General features: G+C 52.9%; 1 protein-coding gene across 1 annotated transcript; it reads left to right on the forward strand.

The window, feature by feature from the left end:
* On the forward strand, positions 1-25,897 carry Thra (thyroid hormone receptor alpha). Its single transcript, XM_021176912.2, has 9 exons — positions 1-217; positions 11,653-12,004; positions 14,491-14,558; positions 15,306-15,406; positions 19,238-19,385; positions 20,067-20,272; positions 21,078-21,224; positions 21,684-21,942; positions 22,454-25,897. The coding sequence occupies exons 2-9, from the start codon at positions 11,952-11,954 to the stop codon at positions 22,702-22,704; spliced, it is 1,233 nt and encodes a 410-aa protein (XP_021032571.1). The 5' UTR covers positions 1-217; positions 11,653-11,951; the 3' UTR covers positions 22,705-25,897.
* The last annotated feature ends 68 nt before the right edge of the window (positions 25,898-25,965 follow it).

Consider the following 25,965-nt stretch of genomic DNA (forward strand, 5'->3'; position numbering starts at 1 on the left):
GGGGCGGGGGAGGGAGGAGCCAGAGCGGCCGCCGCCTCTGCCGGAGGAGCCGCGGGGCCGCCACACTCGCCCCCCGCCCCCCCGCGCTCACTCGCACTCACACCCCGGCGCTGGAGGCGGGCGGCCCGGGCCCCACCGGCCCCCCATGGACGCCCCCGGCACGGGGCGCTGAGACCCCCGCGTCGTTGCTCAGCTCTGACCAGCGCGCCAAGCCGAGGTAAGGAGGAGGGAGCGAGGGGGCATTAATATGCAAATGCATCGCGATTGATTATGCAAAGCCGCGGGTCTCTGGCCAGCTCGGAGGCGGGCTGGGGGCGCCCAGGGGGTTCCCGCCGCCGACCTCAGTCTTTCCCGGCGCCCGGGTGACCCTGTCACAGCCCGAGAGCTAGCCACTTACGCCCTGGGGAAGGAAGGTGCTGTTAAGTGGTCGGTGGGCCCCGGGGTTCGCCCGGGGAGATGGCGTCTGGGCCTCCCCTTCGAGGGCCCGCCCCGGCCTCTGTCCGGCCGGTCTGCTGCGCATTCCCGGGTTGGGCCCCGCTGCCTGCCGAGGCTCCCCCGCCCGCCCCGCCGCGGTTTGTTTACGGTGTGCCAGAAGCTTGTCGTGTTCCCCCCCCCCAGCCAAAGAGACCGAATGGCCTTTGCAAAGCTGTCTCTAGCTACGAAGGGCAATGTGGGTGCGGCAGGGTGGAGGGGCTTGCATGGGCTGGAGGAGAGAGAAGCCCCCCTTCCCTCCCCACCTCTCCAGTTGAGCATGGCTTTCTGGTTGCAACACTCCTAATTGCAAAAACGCGGCGGGTGGGGTGGGGTGGGGGGAGTGTGAGCGTGTAGTAGTGGGGGTGTACTTGATGGTCCCTAGATGATTAGGAGAATTGTTGGCCTGTGGTTGGGGAAGAGAGGAAGAAATGGACCCGTGTTCTGTGTGTGTGGTGTGTGTGTGTGTGTGTGTCCGTGTCCGCGCGCGCGCGCGTGCATGCTCCCCGTTTCCCTCCCTTTGCAACGTGTCTCTGGTGCCCCTTTTCTATCTTGGGCCCTTCCTTGTCCAGTGTGAAAAGAAGGCCTGGGAAGATGTCAGAGGCAATGGAGAGAGCCACCCATTTTAGGGACTGGAGGGGGGAGCACACAGAAGGAAAGCCAGGGAGACGGCAGGCCTGCCCCTGAATGTTGGCTCTGGACCCAGGAGGGGGAGGGGATGAAGGGGGCCATTGTCCAAGATGAAGGGGGAGGCAAAGGTGACATGCAGACACAGATATGCCTACACAGACAGCTACATGCACACTCGGGGACATCCAGGCAGATTCAAGGACAGGAGCTGCTGGACACACCCACATGGGGACAAGGGAAGAGGCAGGCCTCCACTGCTTAGTGGAGCTCAAAGGGTGGGACACACCCACGGGAGACCAAGAGCAGGGTGGAGAGACGGCCCTATGCACATACCCACGCACAGAATCACAGGGAGATGCTGTCACACAGGGGTAAGGAGGAGTCACTGTCACCCACACCGAGAAAGTCACTATTGAATGCATGCATGCACACATGCACACACACAGCAATTGCACACAGTCGCACAATCATAAAAGACCCTGTCATTCAGAAACACACACGTGTTCATATGTGTCCAGTCATGTAGCCGTCATTGCTTGCCATGATAATCACTGTCACTCAAGCAAACAAACAACCGAAGCTACACATCAATACATGTATACAGAACTTAGCAACAAGTCTTTTCCTGGATTCAGCTGGGGAGCTGAGTGAGGTTTTGTTAGACAATAAAATCTCTGCTACCAAGAAAATCAAATTCATCTGTATTAAAAGACCCTTCTGCATAATGGCGCAAAGCATGCAGTCCTGATAATAGAGTCTCATTACTGTCGTTTGCTATACCACCCGGTTACTAGACTAGCAAGCTCCTTAAGACATGGGAGAATCTCTAGAAGAGCCCTGGATCCCACCCAGAGCCTAGCACACTATGTGCTCTGTAAACACTTGTTAATTGATTGACTGTGGGAACTCCAGGCACAGGTGCACATCTTTACACTTAGTCTCACAGGTGCAGGGGCCGTGCCCAGGGCTCCGGCTGCAGTCACAGGTCCCACCTGGCAGTGTCCAGATAACCCTGTAGCTTGATACATTGTAGCTGGGGCAGGAATGCACTTAAATGCACATAATCACAGACTTTTTTCCTTTGGCTTCTTGCTATCTTTTAGGCTCAGGCACTGTGTAGCAATGGGCTTCCCCCTCCTCTTTAGAGGGACAGAGAAACAAGAGCAAAGTGGGTGCAAGGGGGTTCCAGAGGGCCGAGTCACAGGCCTGCAGCAGTGTCCAGTGACTTCCAGCAGCTGGGTTTGTCCTGGTTGCTGGGGGAGGGGCGTCTGGAGAAGAGTTGGGAGTGGCTCTCTGGCCCTCTCATCCCTAGCCTGTAAGCCAGTGTGGACCTAGCTGCCTCTGCTTGGGGTTATTTGGCTGGGCCTTTCCTGGGGACCCTAAGTTGTCCCCAGCTGAATGTTTGTCTCCCACAGCGAATCCGCCCCTTTTCTCACCTCTGGCCCTCCTGTCCAAACCTGGAAGCTTTCCTTAGGAGGCTGTAAGCTGGCGAGTGGCTGAGTGAGTGAGGTGTATTTTTGACTTGGAATTTCTCTCTTAACTCACTCTCTCTCTCTCTCTCTCTCTCTCTCTCTTTCTCTCTCTCTCTCTCTGTTGCTGTCTTGGGGTGTCTGGCTCTTGTTGTGTCCCTGCCAGTTTGTAACGTTTTCTCTCTCTCTCCCCCTGCGCTCCTCTCTGTTTCTGCCACAGCCTCTTTTCTCAGAGCTGGCAGCAACATTCTTCATACTTTTCCAGTTGTTAATACTCAAATTCAGGCCCTCTGCACAACATCCCCCCCCCAGCCTTCCTCTGGGGTCAGTATGGGGGGGTGCTCAGCTGGCTGCTCAGGACATCCTGCGCTTCCTCAACGCTGCAGCTGTGGCTGGCCAGCAAATTTTGAGGGCTGGGAATGGGGAGGGAAGGGGAATAGGGCTGCTGCCTGTGTTGACCCTCAAGCTGGCAGGCCCATCCACGGAACCTTGGTCAATTCAGTAGGAGCGCCTTAGGTTCAAGCTACAGCTCTTTAAGGAGCCAGTTAGGAGGCTCCTCCCCTAACTGGACCCAGGTGGGAAAACCATGCCCCACTACCCACCACCACACCTAGTGCAGTGGCAGGAGCTGGCGGGACCCAGCTGGGTCTGAATTAGAACTCATGGCCTTTCTTCACATCTCTGGCCACTGAGACCCACCTTAGAGATGTGCCAACAGCTGTGTCTTCTTTGCCCAACTTCATGCTTGGTTCTGAGGGTACAGCTGTTTAGACTGTGCCAATTTGGGGCCAGGAGGGGGGAACTGTAGCCCACACATGAGAACAGAAAGGGTGGCTCTTTTAGGGAGGAAAGTTGAACAGAGGCTACTGGCACAGGAGGCCCAAAGCCTGGGGTGGGGGTATGCATGGGAGAGGGGGGTACTAACATGCCTGGCCATGCTCCCTCTAGCCTTGGCCTGCTTGCATAAGAATATATTCGTAATGATTCTGTCATAGAGTACTCAGGACTTCAACTGAAAGATGAACTGAGGTTTGTCACGGAGGCTACATAGCCAGATGAAAGACAAGGTATCCTTATTCTAGCAGGACGTTGCAGGATTTATGTTGTCATTGGTTAAAAGTGGGATTTTGTTGTTTGCTTTGGAGTTCAGCTGCCTAGGTTTGAACCCTAAATGCTGCCTGCTAATTGTGTAACCTTGAGAAGACTTTAATTTCCTTCTTGCCTTATCTGTAAACTAGAGATGATAATATCTACCTCATTTAGCTTTTGACATTTATAGATGTTAGATGCTTGGGAAGCTGAGGCAGGAGGATCAAGGCCAGTCTTACCTACATAAAGAGTTGAAGGCCTGAGCTCCGTGAGGTCTCAAACAGAGACACATATATACTGCTTTAAAAGTGCCCCGTTCCTAACCAGGTGTAGTGAATGGCACAAAGCCACTGGCTGGAAAGGCTGGGGAAGAAAGACTAGGAGTTCTAATCCAGCTTTAGATACAAAATGAGACTTCCCAACCCCCATAAAGCACTTAGTTCATGCCTGGAGACCCTGGGTTTCTGGTAGAAGTTGGGTAGAGATGTACGTCTCCTGACCACTGCGGGGATAGGGACAGAAGTGAGGGAATGGGGAGGGTCCAGCCATCTCACCTCTCTTGCTCACAGGTTGTTTTTTTCTAACAAGACTCACGGCAGGCCTTCCTGCCCCGCCTCCTCTGACCCCTCACCTTTTAACTTAAAAGGAGCCCTTGGCATCTCAGCCTGGGACACACCTCCTCTCGGCTAAGGGCACATGCGTGAATGCTGGGTGTCACCACATCTCTCTTGGGACAAACCTCAGTGTTGGCAATGAGAGACACAGAGAGAAAGAGAGAACACATACATGAACAAAGGCAGGGGGTGAGGAGCTCTGTCACCCTAGGAACTTGGAGAGCATGGCAGCTCTCTTCTTCCTCCTTGGGGGTCCCATCACCCTAGCTACCTACCAGGACCTAGTCCTGGCTCACAGATGTCAGCTTCCTCTCTACACAGTGTCCACTAGTAAAAGGTGGTGGCAGAGAGGCAACGGACCAGAACGTAGCACCTGGAGATCCCGGATCTGTCCCGTGTCCCTTACTTGGCTGTGGGTCTAAGGATCAGGATCCTCTTTCCCACAAGCCCCATTTATTCATCCCCTGCTCTTCAAGGTGAAGTAAGGACAATGAACGAGTGGTGTCTGTTAGTAGATTGACTCGGAGCCCTTGGTGTGAGAGACGATCTCAATTCCAGGTCTCATGGCTGCTGAGGCGCTTAGGGGAACTTTGGAGCCTCTTGAGGGGAGGCAGGTGTGGTGTGTGGACAGAATACTGGCTGGGAGTTGGGGGCTGGGTTTCTGCCATTCACCAGTTGTATAACTTGGGGCCTGGCTTTTTATCATGTAGTACATGTTTAGGGTAAGGGTCAAGAACATAATATTGGACATAGAGCTGTAGCTTGCTAGCAGAACTCTTGCCTAGCATGCATGAGGTCCTAAGTTTGATCCCTAGCACTGCAGGAAGAAAAGGCAAGACAAATAAGGCAAGCTGTTAGCATGCACAATCTGTATCGCTGCCTGGCGGGGTAAGCTGTTCCTGTGGATTTCTTTCTCCTCCCCAGGCAGAGAATGCACGCACATGCCACCAGGAACCAGAGACAGTTCCATCTCTCACGGAGACATCTGTGGCTCTCGTGTAGCTGGACATGTGTCCTTTTGCCTGAAGGGCAAAGAGCTGGGGGTACCAATAGGGACCTCCTTCCTGTTTGTCAGAGAGGTCAGAAGTTCACAGGTAGACGGGGAGACAAAATGGATATTATTGCTCCCGGAAATACTGTCCTGTCTCTTTGCTTTGGAGGTGGGCATTCGACCTGGAGAGCAGGGAGTTAGGGTTTACAGTTAGGTTAGTGCCAGGGGCACAGCCACACCCACTCAGCAGTATCGAGGAGTGGTGGTTTGAGCCAAGCAGCCGTCTTCCTCCCCCTCCCCTTCCTCTTGTGAGGACAAGATGAGCTCCTGGCTCCAAAGCCCTGGCTGCCTGTTTCATTTTCTCTTTTACCAGGCATGGGGAGGAGGGGACGAGCTTTGGTGACTATCCGCATTTTCATACACATCAGTGAGTGGGTGTGTTGTGCATGCATCCATGTGAGAGTGTTTTGTGCATGTGTGGGCAGGGTAGGGCTCTGAATATCTCCTGGAACGGGTACTGGAGCCCTGCAGCTCTGCGCATGCGGGGTGAATGTGTGAGTCTGCACGTGTCCATGTGTGTGCCTGAGACTCAGCTGCGTCTGCTGTTCTCTCTCCCTCCCTCCCTCCCTCCCTTTCCTCTCTCTCTCTCTCTCTCACACACACACACACACACACACACACACACAATCTCTCCCCCTTATATTCTCTCTTTCCTTCCTTCCTTCCTTCCTTCCTTCCTTCCTTCCTCTTTCTCTCTCCCTCTGTGTTTCCTATCCTGCTCTCTGCCCCCCTCCCACTGCTTCTGCCAGTTCTGACTGGGTGGGGGCTAGCTTTAGCCTCCCTGGGGTGCCTAGAAGAACATCCTGTCTTTCTCCCCTCCACATACACACACCATTCCTTCCCTTCCGAAGCGACACTTTCTGTGGCTGGCAGACAATTTCTTCTGCTTTAGAAGAGTAGAGTGCAGGAGTACCCCCAAGCCCTGTGCCCCTGATGCCATCTGCTGCAAGCGCCTTGGCCCCGTGACATTCATGCCTCCAGCATTCAGCTGCCCCAGCTTCCAGCTCCAATTACCCTTTCAGCTGGGGGTGGAGTGGGGAGAATATACTATGCCCATTTTTTTTGGGGGGGGGGATGCTCCTAACTCTGCTTTCTTGGAGACTTGGATCTCCTGCTGCTTTCTCTGAGGGGAATTGGGGAAAAGGGTATGAAATCTGGTGGAGGCTGGGTATACGCCCATCCATCCCTTCAAATGTGGAGGCTGGGCATAACCAGGGAAGTGACCCTAGACCTAGCACCTAGCACCTTTGATACTTTATGGAACTAGCCTGGGCTAGGGGAAGGGAGAAGAAGCAGGTGGGAAAGGCTCTAGGGGTGTGGGTTGGGAGCACCCTCTTTGATGTTAATACTGGGCATCTGGCCCAAGACAGGCTACTGTTTATGTCTTTCTGTCTTTGACCTGCAGGGGGGAATTTCCTGTTATATTCTTTGTGGTGGTGGCGGTGGAGGGGGGACAGGGAGGATCCTTTGTTTAAGCAACCAGTCTCCCTGTCATGTACATCCCCCATCTAATCTCCCATTCCCTGGTGTTAAGGCCTCCAGTAGCTAGGAAACCTGACTTCTTGGTTCTTGCTCTGGAGTTCTAGAATCCCAAGCAAGATCCCACCCAGAGACGCTGCCTCTCTGGGTCCCCACCCCCACCCCCATCTATAAAGCTGTGCCTAAGTCTGTGTGTACTTCTCTGACACCTGCCAAATAGTCCCTGCCTTCCCGCCTTTCAGTCTCTCCTGGCACTGGGATAGCCGAGAATTGGGTGGGGCAATTCTGCCTAGTCCTTACCTGAGAACAGAACAGGGTAGGGGTCTGTGCAGGAGGGAGAGGCCCCAGCCCCTGGGAGGCATCTGTCTCAAAACATAGGGTGTGTGTTGCTACCACGGGTCCTCAATGGCCATAGATACCCCCTCCCCACTGTTAGGTTGGTGGCTACTTGTGGGAACCCACGTTGGCACCGGGCACGTCTGCACACAGATGGCTATGTGCCTGTGCATGCCCGTGTATGTTTAGGGCTCCTGTGGCTGCCCTGGCCTCTCCACATTACCCTTGATGATTCCGTAGCATGGGATCGGGACATCTATGTGGGATGATTGGAAGTTGGGGAGGGGGTTCTTCTGCCCATCCTAGTAGCAAGCAGAGGGGAAGGGGGGAGGGGGTGTGAACCTACCCACAGCACTATTAATAGCCCACATGCCAGGCCACCAAGAACCAGCTGTCACCGTGGAAACCATTTCGGCTCCCCCCATCCCCCATCCTCCATGGGGTGGGACTTAGGCCGGGCAGAAGCATCCCCCACCCATCTTTCTTTGTTATTTCCCTTTCTCCCTTTGTCTCTCTCTTTCATCGACCTCTCCTCCCTTTATCTGTTCTTCCCATCTCACCCCTTCCTCTCCTGTCTTCCTTCTCATTCCTCCCTTCTTTCTTGCCCCCTACTTCCTTAACATCCCTGGCTCTAACCCGTATCCTCCCTGCCTCCTCTTTGTTCTTCCCTTTGTATTTTCTCCCTTTTTGCCCATTTTTCCTATTACCACCCCCACCCCATCCCACCCCCGTCTCTTCCTCCCTTTTCTCCCCCCCTTTTCTCCCCTCTTTACAGCTAGTTCCCTACTGTGTGTGTGTGTGTGTGTGTGTGTGTGTGTGAAGGATGGCTGGGCTTTCTTCAAAGCCTTAAGGACAAAGTTCAGGGGCCCCAGAAAGGTGGGACCAAAGCCAGGTACAGATGCTGAGAGGTGTGCGTGCTAGCCGGCTAGGGGAGAGGCCCTGCTGGCGGCTTCAGGAGTCCTTTGCGGGTATCCCAGGGATCTACGGAGTAGAACAGGCAGCAGTGGGAACCTGGCACGGTGCCCATGGATGCCGCATTGGCTCCTTGTCCCTGTCCCCTCATTGCAGAATCACTTAAGCTTAATGAAATGCTTCCCTCCCCACCCCACCACCACCCTATGGGCATCTTTCCCGTGCTGCCACCCAATAGCTCTTATCCAACTAAGAAAGAGTGGGTTGCCAGGCCAACAGGCAGATGGGTCCTGCTGTCCCGTTGTCCATCTGAGTGTCTGCATCCCATTGTTCTACCCACTCTGTCTCTCTGGCTCTGAGCTCTCCACATCCCCCTGCGAAAAAAGGTACTAGAAATGAACTGGACTCCAGAAAGAGGGGAGAGAGGCTGCTCTTCGGGGTGGTTACCCTTAACATAGCAACACCCTTCTCCACGAACCTTTTCCTACCCGTAGCTAGCTAGCGTGGACTCACATGGTTTCATGCCTTCCTGCATGCATGGCTGCTACACAGAGCCCCATATGTCCTCGAAGAGGTTTTTAGGTGTCCCCAGGGGTTCCAGACTCTTGCTAGGCGCCAAACAAATGCCTTAAGAAGTGAAGGTAGCACCTTGACCCTCTTCCGGTGCCAGGAGATAACCATAACCTGGGCTACACCACATGGCACTGGGACACATTCAGCCCAGCACAGAGGTGGGGCAGAGAAGGACTCTCCCCTCCCTCTGTGGGCACGTGCCCTTGGCAGTGCCCAGACACATTTGGAGTTAAGGCTGGGCCAGGGAGGAGAGAGGGGAAATAAACAGGGTGGCTTAGATTGGCACTACCCCAGGTCTGCCTTGTAGCAACTGGTAGTGGTGGGATACTGGGGGAAGGGCACCTCCAGAGCTATGGCCGGAGGCAGGAACTTCCCATGCCACACTCACTCCTGCTGGGGTTCCCTGCCAGGCCCTGCCCACAGCTGCTAATACCCATTCCTACACACCCTGCACCCCGGCATTCTTTGCCTGCCCCCAAGGCCCATTCCCCAGGGCTGCCCCTCTCTCTGCTTGCCCACTCCTGGGTCTGCCTCCTCCCTTCCCTGGGGGCGCTTGGGCCTCCGGCTGGCGAGTGGATTTTTCCAGCTTCTGTAAACAAGTGATGGCAGCGTGCCAGGCGGGCAGGAGACAGGCGGGGGCAGCACCGCAGCCAGGGTGTGCCAAGCACTGAGGCACGGTGGGGAGGGGGGTGCGGGGAGGGAGACACCCAGACCCAAAGAGAGAGAAAGAGAAAGATTCAGACAGACAGACTGACTCAATGAAGCTGTACTGGACACAGAGAGCAGTGGGAGACAGAGCAGTCAGTCTCTTTTGTCCAGCCCCCAGAATGCTCCTTGCTGTTGCCCCTCTGTTCTAGCCTAGCTAAGAGCAGTAGGCCCCAGTGCCCGGCCCTGGGCATCCCCACCCACTTCTTCTCCTCCCCCACCTCCACCCCTTAGGGCTGGCTATGCCATTATAAATTTATAACAGGAATTTCTCCACAAGCCAAGAAAAACTTGACCTACTTTCTTGACGGCTCCCTGGGCAAAGTCTCCCCGCTCACCCCCCCCAACTCCTGTCCAGCCCCCAAGTGCTCAGTTCTAGCTTTGGGGGGGGGGGTTGTCAGAGACAGAACGGGCCCCCTTTTCTGTGCTCCTCCTATTCTCTCCACCCAGGGGTTGCCTGAGTGCAGAGGCCTGTCCTGCTGTCCTGCCCCTACCCAGTGCCCTGCCTTATCTCTGCCCCCTCCTCTCGCCCCAACTGGACTCCTTATCAACTCAAGGGGGTGGGGCAGGGGGCCCTAGGCAAGGTCTCTGATACAGCAGCCATGTGACGGAGTTGTACATGGGAGCCATACCCTTTGTCCCCCTCCCTTATGCCTGCACCTGCCTGTGTGCATACACACAGGGCGACACAGGCCTGCAGCAGGGTCACAGTGGGCAGGCTCAGAGGAACTGGAGGTGGGGGCTTGGTCTAGCTCCTAGTAGCTGAGAACGGCTAGGTTTCGAGACAGGCTGTGGAGTTGTTATCCCTCAGCCACCTGCTTTCTAGCTGCAGGAACCTGAGGGAGTCACCAAGCTTTCTGGGACTCGGTTTCCCCATCTGGAAAGTTCATTTTATTATTATTATTTGATGTTATATCTCAGTTTTGTTTCTGAGATAGGGAGTCACTGTATAGCCCAGACATGCCTCGGATTTGTGACAGTCCTCCTGCCTCAGCCTCCTGAGTGCTGGGACTTTATCATCACATCTGGATCCATTTGGGGGAAGAAAGTTTTGTTTTTTCATTTCATAAAGTTGAGGTCCTAGCCGGGCGTGGTGGCACATGCCTTTAATCCCAGCACTCGGGAGGCAGAGGCAGGAGGATTTCTGAGTTCAAGGCCAGCCTGGTCTACAAAGTGAGTGCCAGGACAGCCAGGGCTACACAGAGAAACCCTGTCTCGAAAAGCCCCCAAAAAAAAAGATGAGGTCCTTAGCCCAAACTGGTCTTAAACTTACTGTGTGGCTGAAAATGACCCTGAACTTCTAATCCTCCTGCCTCCAGCAACTAAGGGCTGGGAGGATATACATGCCTGGCCCTTCCATCTGCAGAGCTCCTGTGCCCCCTTCAGAAGGCACAGATCTGTTCAGTCAACATCACATGATAGTTCCTTCTCCTTTCCCCATCCCGGTGAATGGCAGCTGATCACCTAGGTCAGCTAATTCTTATCCTGAAACTGGACAGTGGGGTTTGGGACTTGGTGAGAGGGATTTACAAACCCTTAAAGGAGCAAGGCATGGTGGTACATACATACCCTTATTCTCCAGCAGTCCAGAAGCAGAGGCAGGTGGATTTCTGTGAGTTCCAGAACAGCCTGGTCTATATAGTGAGTTCCAGGCCAGCTAGAGTTACATAGTGAGGCCTAGACTCAAAACAAAACAAAGTCCTCAAGGGGCAGGAACCGGGGTTTCATTAATCACAGGAAGCTGAGGGTCAGTTCTCGTTGGCTTCTGTTGTCTCGCTCCTTCAAGACCCTAGCGTGGAGCAGGGATATAAGCCAGAGGTAGGACACAGGCCTATCCTGCCCCCCGGAGACACTAGCATGAACATTCACAGTCCCTATACGCTATCCCACTGCCCCACCCTGCCTTCGTGGGGACCCCATGCCTGTGTGGCAAACTACTTGTCTCTGCTCCCCTGTTGCCCTATCACACTGGTGAATCCTAAGAAACCTTGGTTAAAGGGTGGTAACAATGGCTAATGTTTAATAGGCGCTCATAAAGGGCCAGGCATTTGTTCAAATGTGAGAATCCAGACTTGTTACCTGCTGCATAGATGACCTCATTCTTTCCCTTCATCCCTCCCTGTATCTCGGGCCTGCGTCGTAGCTCTCCAACTGCACCCGCGATGTGATGTTATTCTGGTCCCGTTCCTTTACCTATCCTCCATCCCTACTGCCATTTTGCTACAGGCCCCTGAAAGTTACTAAATACCCCCACCAAATCCTGCTCAGTGACATACCTCTATGGCGACAACTTCTTACCCCTGCCTCTCTCTTCTCTCCACAGGTATCTCCAGACAGGACAAGTCTCCGAAGACTTCCCAGCCCCTAACCCAGTACCTTTGACCAGCTTGCCCCTAGCTCTCCCACCACCTGCCACTCCCCAGCCCCTCCCACCACCAGCCCTCCCGTTTTTTTGGGGCGCAGGGCATGGTGTGAAAGGCTGAGTACTGAGGGGGTTACTATGGGTGCTGTGCCCTAGGGCCTGGGTGGCGGGGGGTGGGTGGCCTGTGGGCGTGGGGGGGGCAGTGTGCCCACCCCAGTCTCTTGGCGTGCTGGAGAGCATCCTGGATGGAATTGAAGTGAATGGAACAGAAGCCAAGCAAGGTGGAGTGTGGGTCAGACCCAGAGGAGAACAGGTAACGAATGGGCCTGGCAACCAGGTAGTACAGCAACAGATATGGATAGCTCTCTGAGTAAAAGAGAGCTGGTCTCTGTTTTAGACACGGCTTTTAAGCACCCCTGGACATGGACATGAGGCCGGCAAGCCTGCTGCTTACCTTAGTCCAGGGATTGAGAGCATGCTCGTATTTCTTAGGGAACCAGGCACTTGGGTTGAGATGTTCATTTTGAAGGAGGAAGGGTAGGAAACAGGATCATTACAGGTAGCAGACACTCCGCCCCTTCCTTGGCAGTGCTGGGCCATCTCAACACCCCCCTCCCCCACCCTGTGTCTCTTCTCTATTGTTACCCTCACTTGAGCATGTGTGCGATCCCAGTGGCCTTGCCATTTTGTTCTTCTTTCTCCCAGTCCATTCACTGCCTGACCACAAATAAGCGTGTTATCCACAAGCCATGGTGCATATAACATAACATTTCCGGGTACAGGCACCAATAACTATTGGTCACAACCCACACTTATTTTTGGAATCTATTGGAAACCCCACACACTCTTCCTTGTTCATGGTCAAAGGCGGGGACTGCCAATGCAGCTCCTCCCAGGAAGTGGAAGAACACACCAGCTAGGAAGGGTTTGCTTCCTCGTGGATGAGACGGCCCGGTCACCTTGCACACACCACTAGGGAGAGGTTATACCGCTCATTTGCACTGCCCTTCGTCAGTTTAGAGGGTCTCTGCTTTCCCCATCTGCTCCAAGTGGCACAGAGCTCTGTCCCATTTGGTGTGATGTCCCAAGAGCAGGGTACATCCTGTGCCTATGGCCAGGGAAATAGTGGGGGTGGGGTGCTCTGGTGAGCAGTGTAGCTAACTGTTGTCTGGGAGATCAGGTCCTGAGCCAGAAGGCTGGAAGCTTGGCCAAGCAAAGCCCTTGTGCCCAAGACCGGTTCTTTGGAGGGTCAGAAATAGTAGATGGGATTTGTGGTTGTGTAAGTGGGACACTGGGTAAGAAAGCCCCTTCCCCAAAAACCCTCCTCTTGAGACAGGCTGTTCTCACCATGTAACCGCCACTTGGATTCCAGTATTTCCCTGCCCACACTTCTGGGAGAGCCTGCTCTTAGCTCTTGTAAAAAGATAGAAATGAAGTACCTAGTCCCTCAGAGCTGTGGCACCTCTTCGCCCAGCCCTCCCCTCCCCCATGGCCACGTGCCACCTTGTGGCTGTATGTGGAACTGCACCCAGAGGCTCTGAGGCCGGTGATAGCCGAAGCCGCCTGCTCAACTGGGACCAAAGTGGTCCCTACACACTCACACCACCAGAAGGCGGGAGGCAAGCCTGACCTTCCAGCCTTGGTAGGAACCAGACAGGGGTAATCCCCAGGGTGTGTGAAGCACAAGGCTGTCTGTGACCGTGACCCTGGCCAAGGTCACTGTGTCAGTGTGTTGGGAACTGTATCAGGCCTTAGGGGGAGGGGCCCTGGATCATGGTACACACAGGGTGGTTGTAGAAGGTTATACAATCCTTGCATGCGTAGAGGCTTATGTAACCTGTGTGTCCTAAGGTTATGTAACACATATGTGGAAAACCTGGCAACATATATGTGCAGTGGCTGAGAGTTGCTAAAAATACCATGCATGAAGAAGTTCAGGGTCTTTTTCCTGGCTGATTCTGGTTAGGTGTCCCAGCATACAAAAGGCCCCTTGGTTTCCCGATTTGTTAACTGGAGGCTGTGAACAAGGTAATCCTGATATTTTCAGTCCACGTGGGTTATTTAGCATGTGTACATGTCCTAGAGAATGAGGAACATGTCCACATGGGACAGAGGGACGACATTAGGTGCCTGTCCAGAGGCTTTCTGTAGCACATGGGTACCTAGAAGAAGTCATAGAGAATGCCCAGAAAATTGCATGCAATTGTAGATCCTAAGGCTCATTACCATACTTGGGTTTATGCTGAAGGCTGCATAGTTATTCACACTCGTGGGTGTCATATTGCATATATATATGTGTATATATATATATATATGTATATATATATATATATATATATATATATATATATATGCATGCATTCGAAAGGTTACATAGATTTAAGAATATTCCAAGGAGCGTCCCATATATTGTGGCTGGAATGTATATGTGTGTATGTGCGCCTTAGAGCAGCGCCTTCGTGTGACGGGTGTCTGTGTGTTTGGGGACTTTTGAACATTGCTTAAATGTGAGATGTGTGTGTGTATTTTGGGGTCTCACAGCAATACGTGTCTGTGTGACTGTGCTGGGCCCTCAAACATGGTTTTGGCCCCATCTAAGCCCCTTATCTCTCCCATGCAGCGACCAGATAGCTAGACCCTTTCCAAGCTTTGTCAGCTGATATAGGGGTGGGAGGTAGAATAAGGGCATAAGGAGGGGGGGGAAACCAAGCCTAGGGGGGAGAGGGGTGAAGTCTCTTAGGTGGGAAGAGACTGCCCAGAGGCCACTCTGTGTGATTCTGCCCACTTTGCCTCATGCAGTGCCAGGTCACCAGATGGAAAGCGAAAAAGAAAGAACGGCCAATGTCCCCTGAAAAGCAGCATGTCAGGTGAGCCTGGCTACGTGTGCCCCTCCCCCTCTTCCCCTCCCCCCNCCACACATATGTGCCCCTCCCCCTCTACCCCTCCCCCCACAGCACATTTGGCCTCCTCTGGAGGGAATAGCCTACAAAACATGGGTTGGATTTGTCTGGTGGTAAGAATAGTGATTCAAAACCTATTCTGGCCTTTGAGGAGGATGTAGGTCAGGAAGGGCCTCTTTGACCCTCCCACGACCTCCTCATCAATGGTTCCACCGGTGTCAGGGCATCTGTTCTCTCTCCTAAGATGATTGCTTCTTCTCCAAGTCCCTTACTCTATTCTATCACTTAGATGAAATGTGGAAGAAAACAAAAGAGCCCTACGTAGGCCAAGTACAATGGCACCTACAAGCAGTTAGTGCTGTTTGGGGTACCGATATAGGAGGATGGCTTGAACCAGGGGTTCAAGACCTGCCTGGGGAACATAATAAGATCCAGGCTCAAAAATAAATACATGGAAGTGAGTCGGGTCCCTGAGTGGACAGTCAGGAAAAAAAAGGACTTCCATTATATATATCTAAAGGGAAAGGGAGGGGCAATCCCCACCCCCTCCTCCCCTGGCACGTCCCCCGGATTTTTCCTTTCTACTTTGAGATAAGGAGCCCCTCCCTCCGTGGTGCTGGGCTGGGAGAGGGGTGAGAAAGGCCAAGTTGGGTGGGTACAGTGTAGGAGCTGCTCCGCCCCATGCCCACTGCCTTCACCCTTTCCCCCTCCCAGGGTATATCCCTAGTTACCTGGACAAAGACGAGCAGTGTGTCGTGTGTGGGGACAAGGCCACCGGTTATCACTACCGCTGTATCACTTGTGAGGGCTGCAAGGTATGGATGAGCCGTCTCCCGTCTGCCCCTCTCTCTCCCGTTGCCGGTTCCCCTTTGAGTCTGACACCTGGCGTAATTCAGTCACATGTAACCTAGAGTGGACCGGTTGTATCCTTTTCTCTTCTCCTGCATTTATCTGGTCACTTGTTCATTCATAACCCTTGCTGTGACACTTGTACGCCATGTGTCTAACCTCTCTGAGCCTTGGTTTCTTCATTGATAAGATGGGGGGGGGGGNGATCTTGCTACCTTCGTCATAGAGTTAATAAGCAAATTAAATGAGCTAATTCACCCGGCACGGCTTTAAGTAACTGCAGAGGGGTGGGAAAAGGATCTGGCAGAGTTGAGACTCGCGACTGTGATAGCCTTTAATACAGTGCCTAGTGCATAAGAACACATAGGGTCAGACATCATTCATCCTTAGTGTGTTAGGAATGAGGGGTGTGAGGCTAAATGTACTGCACACCTGGGATTCTAGCACTTGGGAGACTGAAGCACAAAGATCAGGAGTTCAAGGTCACCCTGGAATGTCTGGTTGGTTCTGGGCCAGCCACAGGCCCAGTACAGTAGCACACAGTTTTTATCCCAGCGCCCTGAAGGCACCGGCAGCCTAATGCCTGTGGGCTGAAGCCAACCTGATCCACACAGTGCATTCTAGACAAGCCTAGGGTACACAGTGAGACCCTGTCTCAAAACAAAAACAAAAACAGAAACAAAAAGAGCGTGGTACACAGTATACCTCATACTCTCAAACTCCTTGCAGTCTACCAAAGAAGCAATCCACACAGGATCAGTGTCTTTCAGAACATAGGTCATGGAGGCTGGGGAGTTGACCCTGTGGGAAAGTGCTTACTGCACAAGCGTGAGGATGTGAGTTCAGAGCCCCAGCTTCCACGCAAAAAGCTGAGCATGGCAGCATACCTGTCCGTGACCCAAAACTGTGAGACAGAAGCAGGAAGATGCCCAGGGCCTCCTGGCTAGCCAGTCCAGCATGTCTGTGACATAAGCTCCCTAGTGAGACCCTGTGTCACATACAAAATGAGGTCCGAAAGGTGGAGAATGATTGAAGAGGACCCTAGGTGTTGACCACTGGCCTCCACGTGCACATACACAGGCACACACACTAGGTGTTGACCTCTGGCCTCTGAGTGCACATACACAGGTACACACCCTGTGCATGCACACGCACATATGCTCTATACTGAAGATTCCTGGGCTACCGGCAGTAGTAAGTATACTGCAGATTCCCAAGCTGCGTGTGTCCCCTACTTTGTCCAACCCTTATTGTGGCGGAGCCCAGGACTCTGCTTTTAACAGGAGTCCCAGGAGCTCCCAATGTATCCGAAAAAACTAGGACCTGTGCTGAAGGGTCATAATGGGGATGTAGAGGAGAAGATGGCCAAAGGTTCTTTTTAGCAGAGGATCGAAGGCCACAGACTTGGAAAAGCCTATTAGATACAACCTGTTTCAACCTGTGTGGCTTTTCTGGGACCACCACCTCCTGCAGGTACAGGTCTTTCCAGAAGGAGATCATTTAAAAGTGAGACCAGGTATGGTGGCACATGCCTATAGTCCCATATTCAGAAGATGGAAGCAGAAGGATTAGAAGTTCTAGGCCATCCTAAACCTATGCCTGGGCTACATAAGACCATCTCTCAAGTCCCGCAGTGGTGGCACACACTTTTTTTTTTTAAGTTTTATTTATTTATATGAGTACATTGTAGTAGCTGTCTTCAGACACACCAGAAGAGGGCATCAGATTCCATTACAGATGGTTGTGAGCCACCATGTGGTTGCTGGGAATTGAACTCAGGACCTCTGGAAGAGCAATCAGTGCTCTTAACCACTGAGCCATCTCTCCAGCCCCATGGCACACACTTTTAATTCCAGCACTCAAGAGGCAGAGGCAGGCAGATCTCTGAGTTTGGGGCTAGCCTGGTCTACAGAGTGAGTTCCAGGACAGCCAAGGCTACACAGAAAAAAAAAACCCTGTCTCAAAAAACCAAAACCGCTGGGCGTGGTGGCGCACGCCTTTAATCCCAGCACTCAGGAGGCAGAGGCAGGCGGATTTCTGAGTTCGGGGCCAGCCTGGTCTACAGAGTGAGTTCCAGGACAGCCAAGGCAACACAGAGAAACCCTGTCTCNAAAAACCAAAAAAAAAAAAAAACAAAAAACAAAAAAACCAAAACCAAACCCAAACCAAAAAACCTCTCTCGAACTAACACACAAAGGCATACGCACACACAATGCAGAAACTTGAAGTTTCTCTTAATGTCAGCCAAACCAAAAACCAGTCGAGATCCCAAGTTTCATAGCCATGTTCTTGGAAATGATAGTAGCAACATAGCCAAGAACAAGAACCCTCAGCTTCAAGGACAGACATCTAGGTCCCAAGGGAACATGCCCCAAACACAGAGGTGCCCCTCTCCACTTCTAGAGCCTGCTTTTGTAAGTTTAGAATGAAGTCCAGGAGTCTGTATCTTGGTGCAGTAACTTTAATTCACCCTAGATCTGGACTCTCAGATCTCAGTGTCTTCTAGAGAAAGCCTAGTTTTGACATGGAGATTAAATTTAACACGCACGAAAGGTACGTGCCACATGCCCATCACAAAGTAAGGTTCAGCAGGTATTCGAACTCACCTTGCTCTCATCCTGATTCTTCAAGTGCTGCCTTTAAAGAAAAGACTAATGCAACAGTTTAGTAGTAGAAGTAGTAGTAGTAGTAGTAGTAGTAGTAGAAGAAGAAGAAGAAGAAGAAGAAGAAGAAGAAGAAGAAGAAGAAGAAGAAGAAGAAAGCTTACAAGCAATGAATGTTCCCACTCAGTGCATTCTCTTGAATACTATTTTATAAATTGCATTTGCAAGGATAATAGGCAAAATAGTGTCTATGAGAATGCTTTTGGGATCAGCATTGCCTGTAGATTCATTAAGCAAGATAGCCACGATATGAACTGGACTTTCTAGGGCTGGCCATGTAGCGCTGATGGTTGACTGTTTCCTTCCAGTTCACAAAGCCTGAGTCCCATCCCCAGCACCACATCAACCAGCTGTGATAACACATGCCTGCAATCCTGCCACTCCAGAGGTCAGAAGCTCAAGGTCATACTTGGCTACATAGCGAGTCTGAGTGCAGCCTGGGCTGCCTGAGGCTCTTTGTCTTGAAAATATATAATGCTTTTTTTTTTTTTTTTTTTTTTGTTTTGGTTTTTTGAGACAGGGTTTCTCTGTATAGCCCTGGCTGTCCTGGAACTCACTCTGTAGACCAGGCTGGCCTCAAACTCAGAAATCAGCATGCCTCTGCCTCTCAAGTGCTGGGATGAAAGGCGTGTGCTACCCCTGCCCAGCTATATACTACTTTTGTTGTTGTTGTTTTGGTTTGGTTTTGGTTTTGGCTGTTCTAGAACTTGCTTTGATCAGGCTGGCCTTGAGCTCATAAGAGATCCACTTGCCACTGCCTTCTGAGTGCTGAGATTAAAGGCCTGTGATACCACTACCCTGCATAATACATTTAACAAATTCTTTAGAGTAGACTTCTAAGGCCTCACCGCATCCCACGGCAGCCCAGGCCAGGCCCCGTGCTGACTACCACACTCACTGTTCTTACTTCTGCCAGTATAGACATTCCTCATCCCTCTGCAGCCTGAGGGTAAGGCCATGGGGTTTTTTGGGTCTCTTTGGCCTGGCAGGGTCCAGCAATTCTGGCCCCACAGTGATATGAGGATGCCAGGTGACACTGACTTCCCTTGCCCCTCCCCTCCTCAGTCACCCGTGTAGTTGGCTCAGGAGAGAAAGTCTTACTGATGCACCCTGCTTCCTATGCCTCCACCCTAGGGCTTCTTTCGCCGCACAATCCAGAAGAATCTCCATCCCACCTATTCCTGCAAGTATGACAGCTGCTGTGTCATCGACAAGATCACCCGGAATCAGTGCCAGCTGTGCCGCTTCAAGAAGTGCATCGCTGTGGGCATGGCCATGGACTGTAAGAGGCACCCATGGGGCAGTGGAGTTGGGCTGAGGGGTAGAGACTGAGGGGTAGCCAGTCCAGGTTAGGCTTGATCCCAAATCCCATTTGGTACCCTCATACCAAAGGAAATAGAAGTCCTGTGTAGTCTTTTTTTTTTTTAAGATTTATTTTATATATAAGTGCTCTATCTGTATGTACACCTGTATACCAGAAGAAGGCATCAGATCCCATTATAGATGGTTGTGGGCCACCATGTGGTTGCTGGGAATTGAACTCAGAACCTTTGGAAGAGCAGACGGTGCTCTTAACTGCTGAGCCATCTCTCCAGCCCCTCCTGTGTAGTCTAGATGCTTCTTGCTGTTTGAAGACTTTAGAAAGGGAGTTGTTGAGTAAAAACTTCTGTACACTGAACCTAGTAAGGTTCCTGCTCCCCAGGGAAGGCACGTCCAAATGAGGAAGGGCTCTTTCCTCGACTGTAGGTTGGTTAGCAAGTCCCCCACAGCTCAAATCAGAACCTGTTATTCCTTGGACCAACCTACTTGGAGTTGACTTGGTCCCAGTGATTAAACATGGTTTGTATTGTGCCACCCTATTGCTAAGTGATTTGGGGAAGTCACTTGACATTTGTATTAGAGTGTGTAATTTCTGAGCATGGGAGGGGGTTTGCCATGCAAAGCGTCTTTTTCCCATAAACAGTGGTTCTAGATGATTCGAAGCGGGTGGCCAAACGCAAGCTGATTGAGCAGAACCGGGAGAGGAGGCGAAAGGAGGAGATGATTCGCTCACTGCAGCAGCGACCAGAGCCCACTCCTGAAGAGTGGGACCTGATACATGTTGCTACAGAGGCTCATCGCAGCACTAACGCCCAGGGCAGCCATTGGAAACAGAGGCGAAAATTCCTGGTAAGAAGGCATGCACATTGAAAATTACCTTGGAAACCTTGGTTTGGTTCAGCCGAAAGCTGGTACTCTGTCCCTGTTGGCAGTTCAGAGTTTGTGCACTTGTACACATGCCTTTGCTTTCTGGGACCTGCCTGTCCCATCTAATGGGGTGCTCCATGAGAACTAGTTCCAATCCTCTAAATTCCAGGGCGGAGCTGACCCACAGGGACTGAGGACATAGTCACATAACAGTATTATGGGACACCTGCAGGGTCCAGGTGTTGTATTCAACCCTCACAGAACCGACTGCCAAGTGGATGATCAGTTTGGAAGGAGATGGGCCAACGGGGCCTGGTTCCCTAGTAGAGAATGCTAAGGGATGGAAAAAGCACTAAGTTACCCAACACCAAGCAGATGCGTTTGCAAAGGACTCATTGTGTGACTCTGGCTATGCTGGACCTCAGTCTAAAAGTGCTGGTGATTCTGTTTTCCATATAGATTTGCAGCAAGGATTAAAAGGAGCTATGTAGAGCAGGCAACCAGCCTACAGCCTGGTGTCATGCTTTCAGGCATGATGGCTGTGTTTTTATTGCAATTTATTAACTACTGTCCACACCATTATCAGCATTAGTAAGTCTGAAATGCTGGCTCTGGTCTATCCTCTTCCCCCAATGTTGAAGCCTTGAGGCAGAGACAGAGCTGTCTTCTAGCTCCGCTGGGACTTTTCCCCCCAAGCTGCCTTGGAGCTCCCCCTGGTGGGTAGGGAGTCCCCGTGAGCGGGTGAAAGGGGTCTGCAGCCCCAGCTGACCCTCGTCTCCCCCTCTAGCCGGATGACATTGGCCAGTCACCTATTGTCTCCATGCCGGACGGAGACAAGGTAGACCTAGAGGCCTTCAGCGAGTTTACCAAGATCATCACCCCGGCCATCACCCGCGTGGTGGACTTTGCCAAAAAACTGCCCATGTTCTCCGAGGTGAGTGGCAGATGGAAGGAGAGACTTGTTAGAGAGAGCCTCGGGTCACTTCCCAGGTCACAGAGCCTCACTGGGTATTCTTCTCATATTCTCTGGACATGGAGTGAATCTTATAGATCTATAGATATTCAACACATGAGTGTATGCACACATGCACACACACACACACACTCACACTCCTATCTGCAGGCAGCATGACTCATCTCTTCATTCTGCCTAGCACTAACTAGAAACAGGCTGCTGTACTAGCTGTGGGACCTTGGCCAAGTTACCTACGTGTTCTGTACTTCAGTTTCTGAAGGAGACTGGGAGAATGATGGGACCACACCCTTAGACAAAGCTGTGAGGTTTAAGTACAATAGTGCAGGAGGGGCGGGCTCAGCCCAGCACAGGGTGGGGGAGGTTGTGGGGGTATGGAGAGGATGCACTGAAGTGCTCTGTGATCCTGCTGTTCCATAGCTGCCTTGCGAAGACCAGATCATCCTCCTGAAGGGCTGCTGCATGGAGATCATGTCCCTGCGGGCAGCTGTCCGCTATGACCCTGAGAGTGACACCCTGACCCTGAGTGGGGAGATGGCGGTTAAGCGGGAGCAGCTCAAGAATGGTGGCTTGGGTGTGGTCTCGGACGCCATCTTTGAACTGGGCAAGTCACTCTCTGCCTTTAACCTGGATGACACGGAAGTGGCCCTGCTGCAGGCTGTGCTGCTAATGTCAACAGGTATCTTGCTGTGGCGGAGAGGTGCCACAAGTTCCCAGGGCTCTTGCTTGCCTCTCTCCTTCGTTTTGCATAGGTTCTGTCTCACCCCTTCTCTCCCAGGCTGACTCTCTATAACCCCTTACAGTCCCCTGCCCTGCTAGCCTATGTTCTATTCCATTTTCTTTGCCCTCCTGTTTGGTTTCCAGACTTATTGCCTCTCACTATCAACCCTCTCTCTGCCTATTCATGTTCTGTTTCCAGCCTCCCTCTCCTCTCTGCCGTCTTTCGATTTCACTATCTTCCTTATGGATTGCTTCATGGCCGCAGGTCCTCAGTGTCCCTCCCTGAGCCCCAGCCACCTCCTCCTGCTAGGTGGCTGCTACTACCCTTGTCCCTCAGTGCTATTTTCTTCCTTTGATCCCTCCCAGTCTCTCTGCCTCAGTATCCCTTCATGCTGCCCATCATGTTTTCTCCTGCGGCTTTCCTAGACCCTCTTGCCCTCAGGCCTCATGCCTTTCTTTCCTCCTTGCAGACCGCTCTGGCCTGCTGTGTGTGGACAAGATCGAGAAGAGTCAGGAGGCCTACCTGCTGGCGTTTGAGCACTACGTCAACCACCGCAAACACAACATTCCGCACTTCTGGCCCAAGCTGCTGATGAAGGTGACTGACCTCCGCATGATCGGGGCCTGCCACGCCAGCCGCTTCCTCCACATGAAAGTCGAGTGCCCCACCGAACTCTTCCCCCCACTCTTCCTGGAGGTCTTTGAGGATCAGGAAGTCTAAAGCCTCAGGCGGCCAGAGGGTGTGCGGAGCTGGTGGGGAGGAGCCTGGAGAGAAGGGACAGAGCTGGGGGCTGAGGGAGAACCCCCATCTCTTCTCTCCTTCCTCCCATCCTTGGATAGATGCAGCTCCCATACACCCCTGCACTGCCCAGCCCCCTCAGAACCTCCAGCCCTTGGACAGGGCCATAAATGAACTTGCTATGAAAGGCAGTGTGGGAGGCTAGGACCCAAGTTCTAGAGTCTCTGGGACCCCAACCTCTAAAAAAGTAGGGGAAGGGAAGAAGAATTGAGAGGGACATGCCATCTTGACTGTAGGGTCAGGAGGAATGAGGACTAGGGGCAGGTGCCCTTACTCACCCCTATACACACAGAGAGCCCTGCCAAGTTCCTTGGCCTAGATTTCCCTTCAGGCCACAGGTCTCTACTTCCCCAAATACCTGGGTCCTGAGTGCAAAGGACAGCTTGGCTTGGCTTGGCTTGGCTTAGCTCCTCCCCTGGAGGCTAAAAAAAACAAAAAACAAAAAAAAACGGTAGTCATCCTAACTGCACTTTGGAAACCAAGCAAGGGGAGAATATAAATGAAGAAAAACTAGACAGAAAAAAAAAAACAAAAAAGAAAAAAGAAAAACAAAAAGACAAAAAAAGAGAGCGTTAGAGAGAGAGAGAGCGAGAGATGATATTAAGTTATTAGCTGAGGCTGGCCCAAGGGGAAGGATCCCCCCCCTTAACCCTGCCCTTCCCACCCCCATGCACTTTGAGAGCTGCCCTTCCGACCCCCAGAGAGAAATGCCCCAGGCAGACCTACAGAGGTAGGGCTGCCACCCAGAGCTGTGAGAGGATACAACAGGGTCCCGGCAACCCCCTAGCCTTGCCCCCCACCCTCGTGCCCCTTTGGCACCGCACCCCAGTACTTCTGCTCTCTGCCACTTGTGCCCGCTGAGTTCCATCTACCTCTCACGCTGGATGCCAGCTGGCCCCTCACCAGCCTGCCCTGTTGCCCACACAGCTCCCCTTTCAAGTGCCCAGCCCCAGGGGCCTCCTGTCCCCCCTCCTCCTATACCTTGACACCCACACAGGAAAAACTGTGGCCCGGGCTCCTTCCCTCTTCATATCCTGCAGTATTAGCTACAATCCAGATGCTGCTGTTGGGGTGGGGGGTGGACATGTGTGTCTCCCAGAACCTCCCCCCCTGTGGGACTCTTGTTTCCTGTCTGTCTTTGGGGCTCCCTTTGCTCTCCTTCCTGACTCCCACTGATGTGCTAGCCAGACATAGGGCAGGTTGGCATGCAGTGGGGGGGGGGGGGGTTCTATCAGTGGCACTTAGCTGGGGCCCAGGGGAGGAGGCAGTTGGCCCTCCTCCCATTTTTTTTTTTAAGCTCTTTAGGCCAGCCACCCCTCTGCCCCTGGGAACCCCTCTCCCCTCTTCTTTTCTAATTCAGGGACTTTGGCTTGAGCCACCTCCCACCCTTTGGTGAGGAGTGCTCTGTTGGTCTGCACTTGGGTGAGCTGCCTCCTCCTCCTCCCTTTGGCTAACAGCCCACTCCTCTGCAGAGAGAGAAAGAGAGAAAAAGAGAGAGGGAGGGAGGAGGTGGCCCTCCCAGAGTGGAAGGGAAGGGAGGAGGAGGAGGAACAGAGCAGACCAGTGGCCCTGGGCTCAGGGCTGCATGTCGGCAGGGATGGATGGGTGGACATAGATGCCCCCCGGAAGCCATGGGGAATGGGGCAGGGGGCGGGGGAGGGGTGCCAGGGCTTCCTGCGCTTTGCACTATTGGGGCAAAAATGTCTTAAGCAGTGGGGAACCTGCCACCCCACTCTGACCCTCAGCCTGCCACAGCCCCTACACACACACACACACACACACACACACACACACACACACAAATATATGGAAGGCAATGCTTTGCTGTTCCCAGGCAGTGTCCTTTGCCACTGTTCAGGTGTTCCAACTGGGCAGAGGGCCTGGAGGAGCATCTCCTGTCACCTGTGCATGTGCCTGCCCCACTCCTTGGGGCCCCTGGGCCACCTGTGCTATCTTCATCTCTATCTTCTTTTCTCTCTCTCCCGGGGTACTGATTTCTGTATTCCTCCAGTCCCATGGATAATACTCTCATACTTCCCTCCCATACCTGGGGGCTCAGTGGAGTTCCTGACCTGCCTGCTGTCTCCCTTCTTCCCCTGACTCCACTCCCCTCCATTCCCATTCTCAGCCATAGGCATGGCCTCTTATAGGCACTTGGGAATCCCCCCTTCCCCAATCATATGAGCTGTGAGCCCCTGCCCCTCAGCCCTTCCCCTCCCCCTCAGTGATGTGGAGTGTATGTGTGTGTTCCTACGTGTGAGTGGATGAGTGAGTCTATGTTGTGGGAGGAGCCAGAGAGACTCAGGAGTGCCACGCACCTGCTCTAGAGAGGCAGCTGTCCCAGTCCCTGCCGTGGAAGTGGGGGACAGGGCCCTCTCCTGGGGGCCATTGGTGCTAATGGGGGGATGGCCTTGGCATGGGTGCTTAGCATGCCTTCCCCCAATGTTGGCCCGGGGCACTAGGGCAGGCCGGGTGGGGCAGCAGGTGCAGTATTGATGGGAGGGGTGGGTTGCTGGGAGAAGGTTGGGGGGGCCAGGCCAGGACAAGGGGGTGCCAGAGCCATGACCACTACCCTGCCCTACCACTGCCTCTCCATCTCAGTATTCCCCCCACCCCCATCACTTATAACACACATACCTCATCCAGCCTCCTCCCTGCTCAGACTTGGGGAGGGTGGGGGAGGAGGAGCCCCTACCCCTTCCCCGGGTGGTGGGTCTACAGGGCTGGGAGAGAGCAGGGCGTGTGACACAGACACCGTCCGTCCATCCGTAAGGGGGAAATTACTTCCTGCCCTAGGAACTCCTGGGTGGAGGAGGGGGACACTACCCAGAGGCGCTACTGAATGTATGAGAAGCTGGTGCTGAGGTGGGGGGAGGGGTTGTGGCTAGAAACAGGGAAGGAGATAGGTCCTTTCCCCAGAGATGGGTGGGACCGGCAGGGGTGACTTGAGGGGCTCCTCCTCCTGCCCCACAGTTGACAATCAGTATGTCTGTTATGTGCGAATTTTTCACCCCGTTGTGTTTTGGGTCAGGATTTTAAAGAAAGATATTTTTATGGTAATTGTTGCTCGTCTATTTTACTATATATTTATGTAATAAATATATGATGAAAATAACCCCCTTGGGCACTCCCCCTTAGACTTGCGTGCTGTTTCCCCATATTCTCCCATCTGCTGGCAGAGTA

Source organism: Mus caroli, chromosome 11 (assembly GCF_900094665.2).
Source record: "Mus caroli chromosome 11, CAROLI_EIJ_v1.1, whole genome shotgun sequence".
Classification (NCBI taxonomy): domain Eukaryota; kingdom Metazoa; phylum Chordata; class Mammalia; order Rodentia; family Muridae; genus Mus; species Mus caroli.

Coding starts and splice junctions, on each gene's coding strand:
- Thra (XM_021176912.2), top strand. CDS start 11,952: ATGGAACAGAAGCCAAGCAAGGTGGAGTGTGGGTCAGACCCAGAGGAG. Junction 14,559..15,305: donor CCTGAAAAGCAGCATGTCAG/GTGAGCCTGGCT, acceptor TCCCCCTCCCAG/GGTATATCCCTAGTTACCTG. Junction 21,943..22,453: donor TGTGCTGCTAATGTCAACAG/GTATCTTGCTGT, acceptor TCCTCCTTGCAG/ACCGCTCTGGCCTGCTGTGT.